The sequence below is a fragment of the Lissotriton helveticus genome, chromosome 3_1, assembly GCF_964261635.1.
Source record: "Lissotriton helveticus chromosome 3_1, aLisHel1.1, whole genome shotgun sequence".
NCBI classification, from domain to species: Eukaryota; Metazoa; Chordata; class Amphibia; order Caudata; family Salamandridae; genus Lissotriton; species Lissotriton helveticus.
The window spans coordinates 976248237-976269444 of NC_136061.1; the positions used below are offsets into that span (position 1 = coordinate 976248237).

At 43.4% G+C, this 21208-nt stretch overlaps 1 protein-coding gene across 1 annotated transcript in view; it reads right to left on the minus strand.

Moving 5' to 3' along the window:
- NDUFA10 (NADH:ubiquinone oxidoreductase subunit A10) overlaps positions 1-21208 on the minus strand; it is a 171775-nt gene that overhangs the window by 122120 nt on the left and 28447 nt on the right. The window contains exons 3-5 of the mRNA XM_078681409.1: positions 16066-16281; positions 13679-13765; positions 12520-12641 (exon numbers count right to left, since the gene is read on the minus strand). Coding sequence (XP_078537535.1) covers positions 12520-12641; positions 13679-13765; positions 16066-16281 — 425 coding nt within the window. The remainder of the gene's footprint in view (positions 1-12519; positions 12642-13678; positions 13766-16065; positions 16282-21208) is intronic.

A 21208-nucleotide genomic window follows, 5' to 3' on the forward strand; every position in this document is an offset into this window, starting at 1 on the left:
TTTATGCTGTGCTGCGTCGTGTGGGGGTTGGCGATGTTTTCTTGCAGTTGGTTGGTTGGGGTACTCTATAATTTGCCGGTGGCTCGAGTCCGTGTTGGAGACATGGTTTCTAACCCCATTTTTATTTCAAGGGCCACCAGGCAGGGATGCCCCCTCTCCCCGCTTTTATATGCTCTAGCGGCTGAACCCTTATTGAGAGCACTGAGGGAATAACATGGCCATAGGGGCCTCCGCTTCCCTAACTATAATTTATTAGTGTCAGCCTATGCGGAAGATACGCTCTTGTATATTAGAAACCCGGAATTGCATCTCTCCCCTGTTATTCGTGAGGTGCTGCGATATGGAGGGCTTTCGGGGTTGAAAATTAATTGGGGTAAGTCTTTGATTTTCCCATTGGCACTTTGCACGACTCCCACTCCCAAAAGTTGGTTTGTTCGCCGGAGCTCAATTGTACTCACCTTGAATGCGAATTGAGTGATGTCACTGGTACGTTTTTAGCTCAGAAAAAGGCATGCTCCGCTCATTGCAATGTCTCGGTATGTCTGAAATGGGTGATCTCTTTAACCCCTTCTACGCTCATGACGAGCTCAGCTCGTCATGAGTTACGCCTGTTGTACGCTCATGACGAGCTGAGCGCGTCATGTAACGCAGGTTTCCGCAAAAGTCTGCGCACAGCGGGAAAACCGCTAGCGCGTAAGGGGTTAAAAATGGCAAGATGGTTACTTGGGATGAGGCAATTGCTAATAAAGAGCAGGCCTCTGCGTTGACACAGTTTCAGTTCTTCAGAACGAAGCATGCTCTTCGTGTGGTATCGGGAGATGAGTTGACAGAGCCTATGGAAACCCCCCTCTATCCATCCTACTCCGCTCCCAGTCCCCTATCAAGTTGGTCTCTAAACTACATGCTTCGGCCTTACAGACCTAGACATCTCTGTACTCTAGGGCCCCAACTGGCCTGGCAGGTTGATATTGGGAAGCTGGCCTAACGGCTAAGGCGCTCGACCTCGGACCAGGGGATCTGGGTTCGAGTCTCGGTAACGACGCCAAAACCTCCTGTGATTCTGGGCAAATCACTTAATCTCCCCGTGCCTAAAATGAAAGTGTGTCCTAATGTAAAAAAAACGTAACTTGTGCTATGTAAAGCGCTCTGATACCTGATTCGGTTCGGGTCTAGTTCGCGCTATATAAAACTCCCCAAAAAAAAAAAAAAAAAAAACTCCTGGATGACATATGGTTTTATTGTTGCAAGGTCACTCGTAAGATCTCTCTAAACGGCAGGCATACACTGGCGCATTTCAAGTTTCTGAATAGGATTCACTATACACCAGAACGCTTACTCAGATATGGGTTGCGTGAATCAAGACTGCTGTGAACGTTGTGACATGCCCGGAGCAGGTTTTTATCATCTGGCACGGCAATGCCCCCCTGTTGCTGATTTTTGGAGTCAAATCTACGCAATTCTGACTGACATTGTGGGCATTCCTATCACACCTGATCCATTATTAGTGTTGCTAGGCTACGCGCAAAAAAGTGTGTAAACTGACAGCCATGGGCGTACTTTTAGCGAAGCGTAGGCTCGCTATGAGATGGATGCGTAGGCCTCTACCAACAGTGGCTGAATGGAAAAGAGATATGGTGTATTGTAACACTCAGTCGGACATTTATAATGAGCTGCTTCCACCAACTTACCATCCATTGAGTTTTTGGGCCCTGTTTGCTCAATATCAGGAGTCAAGACGTAATGAAGCTGAAATACAGGATGACTAAAACTTGTGTTGCTTTATTGTTTAATACCTATCTGCTGCACCGTTATTGTGATATGGTTGACATTCCACGAATATGAGACACATTTGCTTGCCCACCTCGTTTATCTCTCTCTGGTAAGTGATACTTCAGTACTGTTGTAGCTTGTACCACTCTGTGCCCTTTGCCCTTCTCATACTTTCACAGTCGGACGCTGGAAAGCGTTTAATGTATGTGCTGTGCTTTTATTTCTGTATGTGATTAAAAATGTTATTTGTTAATTTTGTATTTTTTGCAAAATTTATAAATAAATAAAAAAAGTACTGTTTCCCAAATTTACATGCTTTTGAGAATCTGCTCTTAACCACAATGCGTTAACCGTCCACAGCACAGCTGTCTCTCCTATCACTCGTTGACTTTATGCATGTGTTTGACAGACAGTGTACAGCACTTCGCTGCCTTTTGGTAGATTCACGATATAGATATACCAAATTCAAATATAAAACAATGCACGCTGAATGCATGTTTACAGAACACAAAGCGCCAACAACTAGAACATAAGATCCAAAAGGGACCTTATGTCATGAACATGCAGCAGGATGTCACATGCTGGACGGAACAAATGAGCAGAGAGCACTCTCTTAACGAGGCAGCAAATAAGGTATGCATGGAAGCATATATGGCAAAGCAAACAACGATGCAGAGGTGCCAGCAGCACTGCAACGAGCATGTTCAATAAAAAGTTTCCAAAAGGAGAAGCAGGCTAAATGCATGATGGATGCATGGCACTTTGGGGCTTCATAAGCTGTGCCTAGAGTCGGCTTCAAAGAGGCTCTCGAACGGCCATTGCAAACGTTACTCCCCTAAATCTCATGGTTGAGATACATGTTTATGGGCCTGCTTCCCTGTGCCCAAACCATTTACTTGAGATACTGGCAAACATATCAGGGGCTCATTTTGACCACCGTGTGCAGGACTGCACAAAAGGGTGGTTTCTGTGCATGGTGGAAGGAACAGCTTTCTTTCTGGTTTAGTGCTTTACTTATGATTACTTGGTTGGACTTTCTGTGGTGCTGGCTGTTGCCCAGCAAAAGGAACTCTAGCTTGATCAGTCTAACCTTCATCTATAACTCGATGCAGAAAGCCACCAAGGCAGACACAGGCCATAATGCACATTTCCAGGAGACTGTTTACACCAACGTTGTGAGGGCCGTTTGCCAGAGTTGGAGCGTTTGCAGGTAGCTGCCTTCCTTTACATTGGAGATAAACTTGGGCTCTTGAGACCCCTTGTTGCAGTGGCTGATGAGGAGACTGAAAGCTGAACCAACCCCAATTGCATAGGAACAGATGACTGGAGATGAGCACAGAGGACGCCTCAACATTTTAAGTCACAAAATCCTCGCAGCCCGTGAGGTGGTAAAAGAAATTACCACCTGCAATGATGCTGGGCTTTATAGATCTATGGCAAACATCTTTGATCTGTCAGCACATTCCCTTATGTTATCTTGGGATGGATTTCTTACTCTGAAACCATTTCAATTTATTTCAAGCCTGCACATTTCTGAAGCGTTTTAGGAAGTTGAACCCTAATGCAAAATCCCGGTTTTTAGTAGGAATTAATTGACTAGATCGCCTTTGTCCAATGGAGGCGATTCTGTCACCAGAAAATGTAGACCATGATGGGCCTATATTGTGATAGTAAAGACCCACTGCCGCATCTGTTCCACTGAAGATGCTTGCAAAGACCTGGAGACAAAGGAGTCTGAACTTGTCTTTACTAGAACTTTGAACTGACAAAGATTACCGGATCTCGATTTACATAACAATGAAACTCTAATCACCCTACGATTCATCGTTTTTAAACTTCTTTCAACTTCTTGTCTGAGTGATGGGTTTATGGACTAATTTAAACTGGGAACTCAGCAACAGGGTACAAAACCACTGAGGTGTCCAGTGAACTCAGAGCAAGAGGCAACGAACGGAATTGGCAAAACACTTCATACTAATCCTGCTAGAGTGGATCTTCCAGTCTGGAACCTCTATGACAATGGCCATCTGTGTTTAGAAACATTAGAATATAACCTGAAGAGTCTACAAGACTTGATATTACACAAACACTAACAACACAAAGCTAACAAGTCTTGCCTATTGTCACTTTCTGCTTCGCCACGGTCTTCACTATGTCGTCGAGCAGCGTGGCTGCTGTGCAGCATGGCTACAAGTTATAACAAACAAGCATTTGCAATGCATAAGGTCTCGCATTAGGAAAGTTTGAGCTATTGGTATTGTAAATGACACATTTTTTATATATGTGTTGGTTTTGAAAATAGCAAAAATAATAGCTTTGTCATTTACAATGCCAATAGTTATAACTTGTGACACCTATAGCATTTGTAATGCAATATGTGTTGTATTCACGTGACTTAGATGTATTGATATTACAAATAACAATGGCTTTGAATTTTTTGAATAATTAATACTTAAATAAAAGTTATTGTAATTTATAATGGCAATAGCTTAAACTTTTGTAAATAACTTTTGTGAAGAATATGTTCAGTGTATTTTATTGTGACAAAAATCCAAGAACAGAAGTGAAATACTAACCTCTTTTTGTGACATTTGTAATAAAGCTTGAAACATTGAGAGATCATATTTGACCCAGTTGTTGGTAAATGGTTGCACAGATTGATGCTGTGGTGGGGCTGAGAGATGTTGTGGTGGCGACTAGTGATGCTGTGGCATTCAATGATCCTGTGGTAGCGCATAGTGATGTTGTTGTGCCCCTTAGTGATGCTGTGGTGGTGCTGAGTGATGCTGTGGTGATGCGATAGCTAGAGTGAGTGGGATAGATAGATAGAGTGAGGGCGATAGATAGATAGAGGGAGGGCGATAGAGGGAGGGCGATAGATAGAGGGCGATAGAGAGATTGAGTGAGCGAGATAGATAGATAGATAGATAGATAGGAGTGAGGGCGATAGATAGCTAGACAGATAGATAGAGTGATGGCGATCAGTATCTAAATAAATAGATAGAGTGAGGGCGATAGATAGATAGAGTGAGGGCGATAGATAGATAGAGTGAGGGCGATAGATAGATAGAGTGAGGGCGATAGATAGATAGAGTGAGGGCGATAGATAGATAGAGTGAGGGCGATAGATAGAGTGAGGGCGATAGATAGAGTGAGGGCGATAGATAGAGTGAGGGCGATAGATAGAGTGAGGGCGATAGATAGAGTGAGGGCGATAGATAGAGTGAGGGCGATAGATAGAGTGAGGGCGATAGATAGAGTGAGGGCGATAAGATAGAGTGAGGGCGATAAGATAGATAGAGTGAGGGCGATAGATAGATAGAGTGAGGGCGATAGATAGATAGATAGAGTGAGGGCGATAGATAGATAGATAGATAGATAGATAGATAGATAGAGTGAGGGCGATAGATAGATAGAGTGAGGGCGATAGATAGATTGATAGATAGAGTGAGGGCGATTAGATAGATAGATAGAGTTAGGGCGATAGAGTGAGGGCGATAGATAGAGTGAGGGCGATAGATAGAGTGAGGGCGATAGATAGAGTGAGGGCGATAGATAGAGTGAGGGCGATAGATAGAGTGAGGGCGATAAGATAGAGTGAGGGCGATTAGATAGATAGAGTGAGGGCGATTAGATAGATAGAGTGAGGGCGATTAGATAGATAGAGTGAGGGCGATTAGATAGAGTGAGGCCGATAGATAGAGTGAGGGCGATAGATAGACTGAGGCCGATAGATAGATAGAGTGAGGGCGATAGATAGACAGAGTGAGGGCGATAGATCGATAGACAGATAGAGTGAGGGCGATAGATAGATAGTTGTGTGTGTGGTTGTGTGTGGTCGTGGTTGTGTGTGTGGTTGTGGTTATGTGTGCGTGGTTGTGTGTGTGTGGTTGTGTGTGGTTGTGTGTGTTATGCTTTGTTTTTCTATGTTATGTTATGCTATGTTTTGTTGTGTTTGGTATGTTATGTTTTGCTAGGCTATGATATGTTTTGTTTTGTTATGCTATGCTATGTTTTGTTATGTTATGCCATGTTTTGTTATGCTATGCAATGTATTGTTTTGCTATTCTATGCTTTGTTTTGTTATGCTATGCTATGTTTTTTTGCTATCCTATGCTTTGTTTTGTTATGCTATGCAATGCTTTGTTGTGTTTGTTATGCTATGCTTTGTTATGCTATGCTATGTTGTGTTTTGCTATGCTATGCTTTGTTTTGCTATGCTATGCTTTGTTTTGCTATGCTATGCTATGTTTTGTTATGCTATGTTTTGTTATGCTATGTTTTGTTATGCTATGTTTTGTTATGCTATGCTAGGTTTTGTTATGCTATGCTTTCTTATGCTTTGTTATGCTATGCTATGTTTTGCTATGCTATGCTTTGTTTTGCTATTCTATGTTTTGTTGTGTTTGATATGCTATGTTTTGCTATGGTATTATATGTTTTGCTATGCTATGTTTTGTTATGCCATGTTTTGTTATGCCATGTTTTGTTATGCCATGTTTTGTTATGCCATGTTTTGTTATGCCATGTTTTGTTAGGCTATGTTTTGTTTTGCTATCCTATGCTTTGTTTTGTTATGCTATGCTCTGTTTAGTTTTGCTATCCTATGCTATGTTGTGTTTTGTTATGCTATGCTTTGTTATGCTATGTTTTGTTATGCTATGTTTTGTTATGCTATGTTTTGTTATGCTATGCTATGCTTTGTTATGCTATGCTATGCTTTGTTATGCTTTGTTATGCTATGCTATGTTTTGCTATGCTATGCTTTGTTTTGCTATGCTATGTTTTGTTGTGTTTGATATGCTATGTTTTGCTATGCTATTATATGTTTTGTTATGCCATGTTTTGTTATGCCATGTTTTGTTAGGCTATGTTTTGTTTTGCTATCCTATGCTTTGTTTTGTTATGCTATGCTCTGTTTAGTTTTGCTATCCTATGATATGTTGTGTTTTGTTATGCTATGCTATGTTGTGTTTTGTTATGCTATGTTGTGTTTTGTTATGCAATGCTATGTTGTGTTTTGTTATGCTATGCTGTGCTTTGTTATGCTATGCTATGTTTTGTTATGCTATGCTATGTTTTGTTGTGTTTTGTTATGCTATTTTTTGTTATGCTATGTTTTGTTGTGCTTTATTACGCTATGCTTTATTACGCTGTGCTTGGTTATGCTGTGCTTGGTTATGCTGTGCTTGGTTGTGCTGTGCTTGGTTGTGCTGTGCTTGGTTGTGCTGTGCTTGGTTGTGCTGTGCTTGGTTGTGCTGTGCTTGGTTGTGCTGTGCTTGGTTGTGCTGTGCTTGGTTGTGCTGTGCTTGGTTGTGCTGTGCTTGGTTGTGCTGTGCTTGGTTGTGCTGTGCTTGGTTGTGCTGTGCTTGGTTGTGCTGTGCTTGGTTGTGCTGTGCTTGGTTGTGCTGTGCTTGGCTGTGCTGTGCTTGGCTGTGCTTGGCTGTGCTGTGCTGTGCTTGGTTGTGCTGTGCTGTGTTTTGCTGTGCTGTGTTTTGCTGTGCTGTGTTTTGCTGTGCTGTGCTGTGTTTTGCTGTGCTGTGTTTTGCTGTGGTGTGTTTTGCTGTGGTGTGCTGTGCTGTGCTTTGCTGTGCTGTGCTTTGCTGTGCTGTGCTGTGCTGTGTTTTGCTGTGCTGTGCTGTGCTTTGCTGTGCTTTGCTGTGCTGTGTTTTGCTGTGCTGTGTTTTGCTGTGCTGTGTTTTGCTGTGCTGTGTTTTGCTGTGCTGTGGTGTGCTGTGCTTTGCTGTGCTGTGCTGTGTTTTGCTGTGCTGTGCTGTGCTGTGCTGTGTTTTGCTGTGCTGTGTTTTGCTGTGCTGTGCTGTGTTTTGCTGTGCTGTGTTTTGCTGTGCTGTGTTTTGCTGTGCTGTGTTTTGCTGTGCTGTGCTGTGTTTTGCTGTGCTGTGTTGTGCTGTGCTGTGCTTTGCTGTGTTTTGCTGTGTTGTGCTGTGCTGTGTTTTGCTGTGCTGTGCTGTGTTGTGCTGTGCTGTGTTGTGCTGTGTTTTGCTGTGCTGTGCTTTGCTGTGTTTTGCTGTGCTGTGTTGTGTTGTGTTTTGCTGTGCTGTGTTGTGCTGTGCTGTGTTTTGCTGTGCTGTGTTTTGCTGTGCTGTGCTGTGCTTTGCTGTGCTGTGTTTTGCTGTGTTTTGCTGTGCTGTGCTGTCCTGTCCTGTGCTGTGTTGTGCTGTGCTGTGCTGTGCTGTGCTGTGTTGTGCTGTGTTGTGCTGTGCTGTGCTTTGCTGTGTTTTGCTGTGCTGTGTTGTGCTGTGTTGTGTTTTGCTGTGTTGTGTTTTGCTGTGTTGTGTTTTGCTGTGTTGTGTTTTGCTGTGTTGTGCTGTGCTGTGCTTTGCTGTGCTTTGCTGTGTTTTGCTGTGCTGTGCTGTCCTGTGCTGTGCTTTGCTGTGCTGTGTTGTGTTGTTTTGCTGTGCTGTGTTGTGTTGTGGTGTGCTGTGTTTTGCTGTGCTGTGTTGTTTTGCTGTGCTGTGTTGTGTTGTGCTGTGTTGTGTTGTGTTTTGCTGTGCTGTGTTGTGCTGTGTTGTGCTGTGCTGTGCTGTGTTTTGCTGTGCTGTGCTGTGCTGTGCTGTGTTGTGCTGTTTTGCTGTGTTGTGTTTTGCTGTGCTTTGTTGTGTTTTGCTGTGTTTTGCTGTGCTGTCCTGTGCTGTGCTTTGCTGTGTTTTGCTGTGTTTTGCTGTGCTGTGCTGTCCTGTGCTGTGCTTTGCTGTACTGTGTTGTTTTGCTGTGCTGTGTTGTGTTGTGCTGTGTTTTGCTGTGCTGTGCTTTGCTGTGCTGTGTTGTGCTGTGCTTTGCTGTGCTGTGTTGTGTTTTGCTGTGCTGTGCTGTGTTTTGCTGTGCTGTGCTGTGTTGTGTTTTGCTGTGCTGTGCTGTGTTGTGTTTTGCTGTGTTGTGTTGTGTTGTGTTTTGCTGTGCTGGTAAGGGTATGTGAGGGTGTGTGTGAGGGGGTGTGAAGGTGAGGGTGAGGGTGAGGAGGTGTGTGAGGGGTGAGGGCGTGAGGGTGAGTGTCTCCAATGAATGTCACTGCTTGGCCTTCTTTGAAAATGTTCAGTGCTGCAAATAGAGCATGCCGCCCTAATTATCACAGCATGAGGCCCCAAAGATATAATTATCACAGCATGCAGAGAGCCGCCCCACGCTGCTGGAGCACTCAACTGCACATTAATTATAGTTGAGTGCTCCAGCAGCCTGGGGCGCCTGTTGACATGCTGTGATAAGTGGGTCTCATGCTGTGATAATTGTTGCGGCGCCTGAGGAAGTGGAGACTCCTGCTGGGATAATTGGTCTGGCGGGCTTGCAGCGCCTGACGTCCAACAAACGTGCACAAGCTGCTCAACCTTGAAGCACGTTCACAGACCTGGGTCGGCTCGTGCCCAGGTCTGTATCGGGCTCGTTCACAGCTGTTACTCCCTTGACAGGGAGGAAGGTGACTATAGTCTCGCTGGCGGGAGCGCTTCGCGCTCCAACGCCAGCTCGACCTAAAAAGCAAAAGTGATATGGAGCGGACAGCATTGGCCAAGTCATAGCATTTTTTTTCTTAAGGTGGACAGAGAGGGCACCACAGACTGGGAGGTACTGCGCAGTAGCATGCCATGTACTGGCAGCATTGGCTTTTTAATTTTTTTTTTTATTTTCTTCAATCCTGCAACTTTTATGATGTCATATCAGTCGTTATGTTTATATGACTTCTTGACATATCTGAACACATCGGACACCCAGAAATAAACACGAAAAAGGCCAATCACATTGAAAACCATTCAACGAAACAGATCCATACCGAGTACATACAAAAATACCAACGTGTGATTTATTTAGTGTGTACTAACTCAATGGGGCCATTTCATACTACTGTAAATACCTGCTCTAATCCACATGATATTGCCTAACGCCATAATGAGGAGTGCTTTTAGGATGATGATGATAATGCATCGACAACATTTTTCTGTATTATTTTTACCCATTCTCTCGCCTCACCCTCACATTTTCAATTGATATTTTATGTTCCCAAACTATTCCCCGTCTTCTTTACACCACCAGTGACACCGTGGTGCTGTTTATTACAAGTTAGCAGACTCAGCACGGCCCTATAAACAAAAATGCCTTTTCTGGCATCAGTGACAAGCGCTTCGAAGCTGTGGCCACGATCCCTACTACTCCTGCTCACAGTCTGTGTTTATCCACTTATCCTATGCATTCATTAACATTTTAATCATGATGTTGTTCCTTTATAACTACACTCGTCACTCATTTCTCAATTTAAATTTTCACAATGTTCAAATTGTCCTAGCATACTATCCAATTTAATGGACTGTAAAAGTATGAACTGTATGTTGGCCCTTTAGGGTTCAAACTTTTCACAGGCATGTCACAAAGGTATCAATAAGCATTGATTTACCATATGATATTACTGAATTTTAACAAACAGGGAAGGGGCACATTGTGCCACAGAAACATACAGAAGTTTTATTTTTTATAAAACGTTTTATTTACGGTTCATTTTGAGTGCCTTTTACCTCTCCAGGCTGTTGACCAATAGGACAATGATGCACAACGTTTATCAAGTGTCCACTCCACTGATGTTTTAACAAAACAGAGCTCCTGTACATCTTACATGCTCTCTGAAGTCTGTGGGCCTGCTGAAGACATCATCGACAAAGTGCAATGAGCATGTGCTCGGAAGGGCAGTCTCTGCAGGCATGGGCACCGGCACACCCACAGGAGCATCAACTCTCCGACAGTCTAGTATAGATGACTCCGTGGGAATAGGACACAGCGTTTTCAGTCTGCGCCTTTCCCTTTACAAATGCATGTTTACCAGTTGTGTTGGAACAACTGACTTGTTTCAAGAAAGACATAAGTGCCCTGGGCACATGGAATCCTCTAGTAACCCCATGAGAGTAGCCCCTTAACAAACGTTGGTTTTGGAAATGGAAGCATTGCTAGTCCCTCGAGTTCCAGGTTTGAGTCTTGATCTGGATTCGTTTTTTCTGTTGGTCAGCAGGTTGCATGTGTTTTATTATCAATTTACACAATTGCCAGGAGGTCTCAGGGCAACTAATAAATTATTTCTCAAAATTGCACATTTACAATTTGAGGTTAGCTAATAGCGCCTAACTTAAAGTACACTGCATGTTGGGAGTTTTAACCCTTACTTACAATGTTAGATGTGAGACTGCACTTCCCAGAATGCAGGTGGCTGATGGCTACAGATCAGGGCTGGCCGAAGGCACCACTCAATAGCTATTCATTTATATAGTTATAGTTACTTAAAAATAAATGTGGCTGTACTATCCTTCCTGGAATCCATGCCTTTCAAGTGAACTGTCACAGTAGTTCAAGCCGTAAACCAAATCGTGCTGGTTTCTTCGCTATTCTGTAGAAGTTTCATTTACTATTTAACAACGCGGCATTAGTATTTGCTTCAAATAAAGTGACGTCTCAACCAATCTAGGAATGAGAAGGAGGAAAACTTTCAGGTTAACAGGGAGCGACCGCTTGATAAAGCGCATGCTCAGGATGGTCACGTGTGCCCTAATCTAATCTGAGCCCAACAAACCAACCAAAGGTGTCCTGGCCTAGTAAACGTTTTGTAAAATCGCTCTTTTCTTTCTCAAAATCACAAGCATTAAAACAAATGTCGCTTGCACTAAACATTATTCAGTAATACCAAAGGCTGCAGGTCTTCCAAATGTTATCAATTTTAGGCCCTTTCAAAAACCCTGAAAAAAGGCACATTTTCCAAGTAATGTTCAATTACGTTAGTTATAAAGTTACATTCAAGGGTACACCTCGCTTGGCTTTCCAGTTAAAAGTAAACTGAAATGGGCTGATGCTGTTATTTTTGGGGTGGTTCTGCGGCCTACGAAATTAGCCCCATGGACACTTCCTAAGAAACATCTGGTTAAACAATTGGGCTCCTACACCTTGGCTGTTCTCTTCTGTCATTTGTGTAAAGGTTTCTGCCTCCTCTCCAACCTCACACCAGGAATGAGCGAGTGTGAACGACCCAGGAAACTAGGGTTATTTTTAGAAATCTACTTAACGAAGGAACTACTTACAGCAAGTGTAGAGCACTACTCGGAGGGGAAATGAAAAGAAGCATTGGTAAATGCATCAGGTGTTGCCTATGGGATTAATAATACGTTAAGAGGTGTGGGGGCAGTGTAGGAGTGCAGGGAGAATGGTGTGAGTGCTCTCTGTGCAGGGTGAGTGGTGCATGAATGAAGGTTGATAAGTGTGAGTGCAGGGTTCAGGTGCCTCAAAGCATAGTGATTGTTGTGTGTTCAGTGAAGAATGAGAATTGTGTGAGTGTACAGGGTGAGAGATGTTACCTTGTACAAGGTATGAGGTAAGCGAGTATAGGGTGAGTGGTATGTCAACAGTATAAGTGCAGGATGAGCGGTGAAAAATAGATGACAGACTTGAGAATAAATAAAAACAATTTACATAGGTCAAGTCAGTTTACTTACAATAATCCAAAATATAAACAATTACACTTAATATTACTCTCCACAAGTCCCAATGTTCAGCCATTAAGCACTCACAAAGCTCAATGATGTTGCACCGGTCATATTCTCACACATGAAGACTGATACTAGCCAATAGGGGTAAAATGTAAAGGCATAAGCTGAAAAGACAGACTAGATCACACAACTCACATTTCCACTCGAACCCAATGCATTAACTATTCTAAAAATACGCAGATAAACTTCTCCATTGAAAAGGTGGTCGGGGGTAACTTACCGAGCCTTTCTCCTGAATCCTCCGGTAGACCTCTTTGTGGGGAACATCCACATAGATAGCCAAGTGAGGGGGTAAAAACTCAATAATACTGATTCCTTTCACTTCATTATAATGATCAACACCTAAAAGAAGAAAAAAAAAATAACAGGAGCCAACTGTGCATCATAGGCCCATGATATACCCTTCAGCATCCCATTCTGTAAGGGATTTCAGCCTTTATTCCTAAGACATAGGGGATATGTTACACACCAAGGGAAGTTCTCAATACACTCTGAAAATAAAGGTGGCCTATCCAAACAAAAGGTTCTAGGGTCACCCTGACACCAAGAAGACAGGAGTCGTATACAAAGGACCCTAGATTCACAATCGTAACATATAGTCAGAAGCCAACATGAGGAGTTCTAAAGCTGCACATACCTTTACTTTTTATTAATTTTCGCATTACAGACTATCAATATGAAGACAACAGTTACTGCCTGCAAATAACACTAGTTTAAAGTACAAACATTTGGGAATTAAGAATTACATTTATTGTTTGACTCTGAACCTCAAACTTTGTATATAGTCAATTAAATGCTGCTCAAGTTTATTCTGAATACCTGCAATCTTGAATTAGTGAATACTAAATCAAAACTGCAATGCTTAGCTCAAAGTCGATATGATTTGACAAAACATGTACAAAGAACACATGGCATGCAGTCTATTAGCATAAATGCAGGTTCCAAAAGCTTTTTCTAGGTTTGACAATTTCAGCAAGAAGTCAGGGTCTTGTGGGTGTCAGCGTAACTTTTTAAAGTGGCTCTGGAATCACATTTATGATCTAGAAATCCAGATTAAGTTCACAAAATATGTCTGTGGACAGCTAACATCCCTTGCCTTCATAACAGCATATCCTTCATTTGAGCTCTAGCACCCTCCACTTAACTCACAGACCGTACAGAACCTGCACTCTTAGATAACTATGTTTTCGCCTATAAAAATATATTTTCTGTCCTTAATCATGCAGCCAATCGTGTATTGCCCATGATGACTGATCCACGCCATCTTTCCCGGGTTACAGCGCTTAGGTGGTGCCCCTTAGCTACCCCGTCACCACTGCTGCTGGACCATACTGTATCAAAGCTTGCTCAGCACTATTACGCAAAAGAGAAGGACTCACACTGCTTTCGGATGTACTCATTCTGGAGCATAGCTTCAAGGAACACGAAGTCACTGAAGGGGGATCGTTCCAATACCACGCCTTGTCCTAAAGGATAAAGAAACAGTGTTATCTAGGGGACAATTAGGAGTGCTGGGACCTGAAGACAAGACTCGAGCAGGGAGACTAAAATTAATGAAATCCCTTAAACCAAATCTAGGCATAGGAGACTTGCCAGATGCACTGAAAACAAAAAAGACTACTTGTTACAAAAGCCATACACAGTCAGCTCAACATCATGGAAAACAGACAGCTAGGAGCACAAACTGAGACTAGATGTATCCATTAGTAAGGGCAGTAGTACTGGCAGTGAGGATAAAATACAGCCTGTGTATCGTCAATCGGTTCCAGTGAGAAATACCAGAAGGCACTGATAATAGACAAAGAGCTATTGACAGGAGTGATGGGAAGAGGGCTGTAGGGTTTAATAGTGAACTGCAGGTTTTGGCAGAAGGCTACGGGGATGGCATCAGGCTTTCCCAGAGGATTACTGCAGATTAGTCCTGTACATGGACAGCAGACTGTGGAGATCAGCAGCAGCACATGAGGCAGGATGGGAGCTCGTTTTAGTCAAAAGAAAGGAATCTGCTGCAGTGAAAATGTAGCACACAGTTCTAGCAACTTAAATAAAGAACAACTGGTTTGAAATAATTATTAAGAAAACTAATTTTTCCGCTTTATGTGGGTGTTAGGGACCACACTCAAAAAGAAGCAAGCCCTCTCTAGATTCCCCTATTTATGTGAATTTGGAATCTGCTGAACCTCACTATAGCAGTTATAGAGCAGGAAAGAACACAAAAACTAATGCTGAAAAGCCCCCAAAAATCATTAGTTAAGAGTAGGCACTCGCTCTTAAAAAGGGGGGACATCTATGTTATGTTATGTTACTAATATTTATACAGCGCACAGCTGCCCCAGCAAAGGGGCGTCCTGGCGCATGAACAGGTACTAAAACACAACACACAGGAAGAGAAGAAAGACGGCTAACCAGGTACAGAAAACAAGAAGGTTTTGATAGCACGCCTAAAAGCGGTCAGATTATCCAGAGCTCGAATGTGCACCGGGAGTGAGTTCCACAAACCAGCGGCACGCACTCGGTAGGAGCGGCCACCCTTCCTGCTGAGTTTAAAACGGGGGCAGGCCGCGAGATGAAGAGCCTCTGATCTCTGGGACCTCTATGGGACATAGGGGATAAGCAAGTTAGCGAGTGCAGGTGGCGAAGAGAGCTTCATGATTTTAAAGGCCAGACAAAGCGACTTAAACTTAATTCTTTGTCTGACCGGCAGCCAGTGAAGGGTGGAAATAGTACTGGAAACAGAACAATGCCTGGGAAGGCCAACAATGGCCCGCGCCGCAGCATTCTGCACCCTTTGTAGCCTAGATGCCTCAGCCTGGTTTATCCCCAGCAGCAGCACGCTGCCGTAGTCCAACCGAGATAGAACCGAGGCCTGGACCACGAGCTGCCGGGTGGAGGGATCAAAAAACTTAAGTATCGGTCTTAGACCTCGCAAGATGCCGTAGCAGGTGGCTGCAACCTTCTTCGTATGGCCCGTGAAGGTAAGCGCCGGATCCAACCATACCCCTAAGTTCTTTACTTCGGAAGCTGGAACGGGAGTGACACCCAATTCTGGAGGCCACCACTGATCTCCCCAGAGCTCCGCATGTTTCCCCAAAACCAAGACTTCGGTCTTTTTGGCATTCAATTGTAAGCAATTGGTTCTCAAACAATTTGCTACTGCCACAAGTCCAGCTCGGAATCTGGGGGCATCCATTTCAGGATCTCCACTCAGTGTCACCGCCAGCTGCGTATCATCTGCATATGAGGTCATCGTCAAACCCCACTGTTTGACGATCGCAGCTGGATCTACAACCTGGAGAGAACATTACATAGGAATAAATGGCCCATGTAGCATGTAGGATCCATCATTAGCGCACCTTCAAAGGTTCACACGTTAATAAACCTTCTGGCTGAGTGTCTCACAATAGATGGAGAAAAGAAAAAAGAAAAAAGAAAAAGCTGGATACCTCATGCAAAATAGCAGCTGGAAGAATTGGGAATTAATGATAAGTGATGAGGATATCTCAGCAAAGCTAGGCTGAAGGGAGCAGAAGTGAGAGCAGCAAACACCACATAATTGTCATTACACCCTTCATCGAGCAGCATTACATTTCATAGACAAAATTAGTCATCAAACACCTCCATATAAGAAAAGTAACACTGCATCCATTGCACACAAGGAATGTCTAATACAGCAGAATGATGTCTATCAGTAGATGCCACAGCATTGATAACGTTAGTTTCACCCACCAACATATAGCAAACATTCAGTCCCACATTCAAGCCTAACCTGTACTCAGCAAATGTTGCAGGGCGTCCGAGTATTGCATCATGCGGACATTATACATCCAGAACTGAAGCCGGTATGAGTTCCCATCAGGGCTCTTGGGATCCTCATAGAATTGCTCCAGGGTGCAGAACCCATTGTACTTTGGATCTAGAATTGAGCCATCTCCAGTTAACTTGTCCATATAGTGAACATCTGCCTGTGGGAAATAATGCAGTCCTAAAAACAAAACAAAAAGTATAAAGGTTCAGAAGAGGTCAAGGAGATTGTCAATGGAGGTTGTAAGAAGATAAGAAGGCAATCAATGAGTAAGAAGGAAGAGGAATGGGTAGGCATACTGGGTCACAGTAAGGGGGTAACTCAATGAATGTAAAATAAAAACATGAAGGGAACGAATAACGGCCACTGAACATTGTGAATACAGCAGCCTATAGCTACTGCATCTGCGTCTAATGTGATGGGTGGGAGAGAGAGGTGTTCACTGACCATCTATTGGGGAATAGTCCCCATGAGACCATGCAGGAAGAACATCCAGTGACTCCAATTAGTGAAGGTATCCCCAGTCGTCAACCATAATTGTGAAGAACTCCCATTAGCCATCCACTCAGGAAACATCCTGGTTGAACAGCCTCATCTCTGAAAACGTCTTCATTAAGTCCTATTGTTTCTGCCAAGTGAAGATAGTCTATTGACTAAAATTCCTTATCAGCTTCTACTATCGAATGATCTTAGGCCATTACTAAGCATGATCAATACATAAAGAAGAGCTGAGGAATCTACTTGGAAAACGTTGTTGGAATGATGCACATTGATTGATCAAAACCCTACACTGTCTATCACAAAATTTATCAAGCAGGCCCTACAAATAGAAAAGTACTTGAAATTCCACATCACAGTATTGAGATATATTCAGGTGAAAGGAAAATTTTGCTTACCCAGTATGCATCTGTTCCTGGCATATAGAACTGTAGAGTCTTATGTTTAAGCATAGATAGCCATCTAGTGTTGGGTCCGGGTGTTTGCACTTTGGTTTTGTTCGAAGAAGTCTTTCCATTCGCGAGGTAGGTTTTGTTCGAAGAAGTCTTTCCATTCGCGAGGTAGTGGACTCCTCCTTTTGGTGATAGTAGGCATGGGCATCCACTCGATCCTTAGATTGTTTTGCCGTAAATGGTGATGATGAAGTTAGTAAGAGTAGTAAAGAGAGATGTCCTTGTATAAAGTATCTAAATAAGATATTACTGAAACAGGTAAAGCTACCCGGGGAGGCGGGTGGGTGCATATCACTCTACAGCTCTATATGCCGAGAACAGATGCATACTGGGTAAGTAGCATGTTCCATTCGAGGCATATGAGCTGTTGATCATATGCTTAAGCATAGACTACATAGCAGTTATCTCACAAAGAGGTGGCTAATCTGTAGCTGTTGCAGTTGTCTTAAATAGTGTACATAAAACTGCCTGACCCACACTAGCTTGCTGTCTTGCTAACACATCTACTCAATAGTGCTTTGTGAATGTGTGTGGTGTAGACCATGTTGCAGCTTTATATATGTCATCTATGGGTATAATTCTTAAGAATGCCATAGAAGCCCCCTGTTTGTGTGTAGAATGTGCTCTAGAGGGAACTGTTAATGTGCGTTTAGCTTTAATGTAGCATAGTTGAATGCACTTAACTATCCACCTTGCAATACTTGATTTTGATATTGGATTGCCTTTGTGTGGTGGAACAAAAGCGACAAAAAGTTGCTTGGTTTTTCAGAAAGGTTTTGTCCTTTCTATGTAGTATAGTAATGCCCTTTTGACATCTACAGTATTAAGAGCACGTTCTGCCACTGAATCTGGTTGAGGGGAGAACACAGGCAACTCAACAGATTGGTTGATATAAAAGGAAGAAATGACTTTAGGTAAAAATGTGGGGCTAGTTCTTAAACCCACTTTGTTTTGGTGCATCTGTAAGAATGGTTCTTCTATGCTTAGTGCCTGAAGGTCACCTACTCTTCTTAGGGATATGATGGCTATGAGGACGGCTACCTTCCAAGTGAGAAATTGCAGTTCACATTTGTGTAATGGCTCAAAAGGTGGACCCATTAGGCTTGTAAGGACTATGTTGAGATTCCACACTGGAGCCGGTGGAAGTCTGGGTGGAATGACTTCCATAAATGTTTTAATAGCAGGCAATCTAAAAAGAGACAAATGTTGTGTTTTGTAGATATGCAGCTATTGCAGCAAGATGTAAGCGTATAGATGTGTACACTAAATTGGAACGCTGTAGAGGTAGTAGGTAGGAAATGTTTTGAATTGAAGCATATAGTAGATTGATTTATTGTTGTTACAATAAATGACAACCCGATTCCACTTTGCTGCATAGTATGCTCTTGTGGTAGGGTGCCTAGCCTCTTTGATAAAATTCCTGCAGTCTGGGGGAAGATTACGATAGCCAAACTCTAGGATTTCAGGTGCCAGATCGCAAAGTTGAGATGATTGGGATCTGGATGCCTTATCTCTCCATCGTTCTGAGTGAGAAGATTGGGAATAAGGTGTAGTTTTTGGTGAGGAACTACTGATAGTTCCAACATGGTTGTGAACCATGGCTGACAGGCCCATGTGGGAGCAACTAGGATTAGTGTCAGGAACTTTTGTCTGAGCTTCCAAACCACTAACGGAATGAGTGGGAGAGGCAGAAAAGCGTAAGCAAATATCCCTGACCAGTTCATCCATAGCGCATTGCCTTTGGACAATGGGTGTGGATACCTGGATGCGAAGTTTGGGCATTTTGAGTTTAGGTGAGTGGCGAACAGATCTAACTCTGGGAAGCCCCACATTTGAAAGAATGGGAGCAGAACTTGAGGGTGGAGTTCCCATTCATGTATCTGCTGCAGTTGACAACTAAGCAGATTGCAATCTGGTTGTCTACTCCTAGGAGGTGTTCTGCACAGAGATATATCTTTTGAGGTATGGCACATCTCCAGATGCTCTGGGCTAGCTGAGAGAGCTGGAGAGTGTGTGTCCCTTCCTGTTTTTGTATATAGTACATTGTTGTCATGTTGCCTGTGCCAATCAGGACAGCTTTGCTTACTAGATAAAGCTAGAAAAATTGCCATCAGTTCTAGATGGTTTATGTGGAGTTGTTTCTGTTGCAGAGTCCACATGCCCTGAATGGTATGTGTCTGGAGATGAGCGCCCCAACCAGTTAGCACTATCTGTGGAACCGGGTCGATGAATGGCCGCCCCTTGGAAAGGGTTTGTATGTTCCACTACTGCAGAGAGCTGCAAGTGTGGCCATCTACCAACACTAGATTTGATAACTGACCTTGAGCCTGGTTCCACTGACGTGCTAAGCATTCATGTAGGGGAAGCATTTGGAGTCTTGCGTAAGGAACTATTAAAATGCAAGATGCCATCATTCCTATCAATTGCATAAACACTCAAGCTGGTGAGGAGTGTTGAGGCTGAGACTGCGATATTAGAGTCTACATGTTGCAGATCCTGACTGGGTTGGGATACGCTAGAGCTTTCGGAGTGTTTATTGTGACTCCTAGACACACTTGTATTTTGGATGGTTGAAGGTGAGACTTGTTGAGGTTTATAGAGAACCTGAGGTCGTGAAGCAGTTGGACTGTTCTTCAAGTGTGACGTGAGCAGCTCTGTTGTGATCTAGCTTTTATTAGCCAGGGGAAGACGTAAATGTGCTGTCTTCTTAGATGAGCCGCGACTACTGCCAGACACTTTGTGAAAACCCTGGGTTATGTAGTTACACCGAATGGGAGGACTTTGAATTGATAATGTTGGCCGTCTACCACAAACCTGAGATACCTGCGGTGAGCCGGGTGAATGGGAATATGAAAATAGGTGTCCTTTAGGCCCAGAGTGGACAGAAAGTTGCCTTGCTGGAGCTGTTGAAGTGAAAGTGGTCTGATTGGATGCAGAATTTAGTTGTTTGAGGTCCAATATAGGTCTTAAAGAGCCATCCTTCTTTGGGATTAAGAAGTACAGGGAGTATATCCCGGTCCCTTGGTATTGTAATGGGACTGGTTCTATGGCTTATTACTCTAGGAGAGAGAGAGAATCTCTAGCATTAAGAGAGAGAGATGTTACGATGACATTGCCTGTGGCCTTGGAAGGACATGTGGGGAATTGACTGTAAGTTCCAGGAAGTAACCATATTGGATAATTTGCAGTACCCATTTGTCTGAAGTGATGGAGTTCCAGACGGGGAGAAATTGGGAGAGACGTCCCCCTACAGGAGTAGAATGATCGGGGGGGTATGGGATGGAAGTCACTGTTCCTTGCCGGTGGGAGAGGACCGTGTGGAGTTGCCTCTGCTTCTTCCCTTACCATTGTTTCCTCTAAAACCTCCTCTGAAAAAATCCCTTGGTGAGGGGAATTAATTATTACCTTTGTAAGAAGAGGTAATCTCGGTGGATATGTTTTTAGAGCCACCCCTATAAAAGGAGCGGCGAAAGGAACCCCTATTGGTGGGTGACTGCAAAGCCCCCATTGACTTTTCTACCTCTGTATCTTTTTCCATTTTTTCCAGCAACGTGTCCACTGCTTGTCCAAAGAGATGTTCCTTATCAAAGGGTCGGTTGAGGATGGAGGTTTGCACCTTAGGTTTGAAACCTGAAATTCTCAACCAAGCATGCCTTCGTAATAGTACACTTGTGTTAATTGTACGGGCTGCTGTGTCTGCCGCATCTAGGACACACCTGATATATGTGCTTGTAATGAGCATAGCCTAAGTCTTATGATCGTCTGGTAAGAATTGCATGAGGTTCTCCAACTCATCGTAGTGAGCCCGGTCATAACGAGCCAGTAAAGCTTGAGCATTGGCAATATGCCAATGGTTAGCTGCCTTGAAGCTACTCTTTTGCCTGAGGCCTTATCTGGCGGAGGAGCTTGCCCTGATGGTTGGGAATTGGCTCTCTTGCGAGCATTAGAGACTACAAGAAAGTCTAAAGGTAACTGTCCTTTGATGTATGTAGGGTCGGTAGGTACTGGCTTATATTTTTTCTCCAACCTAGGAGTAATAATTCTTGCCCTGACAGGGTCTTTGAGTCATTGTGTTTTAACATGCTTTGAGCATAGGCAATGTATGACTGACTGTGAGAGGAGCTAAGGGTCTCAAAGAGGAAATCTTTCTCTGAATG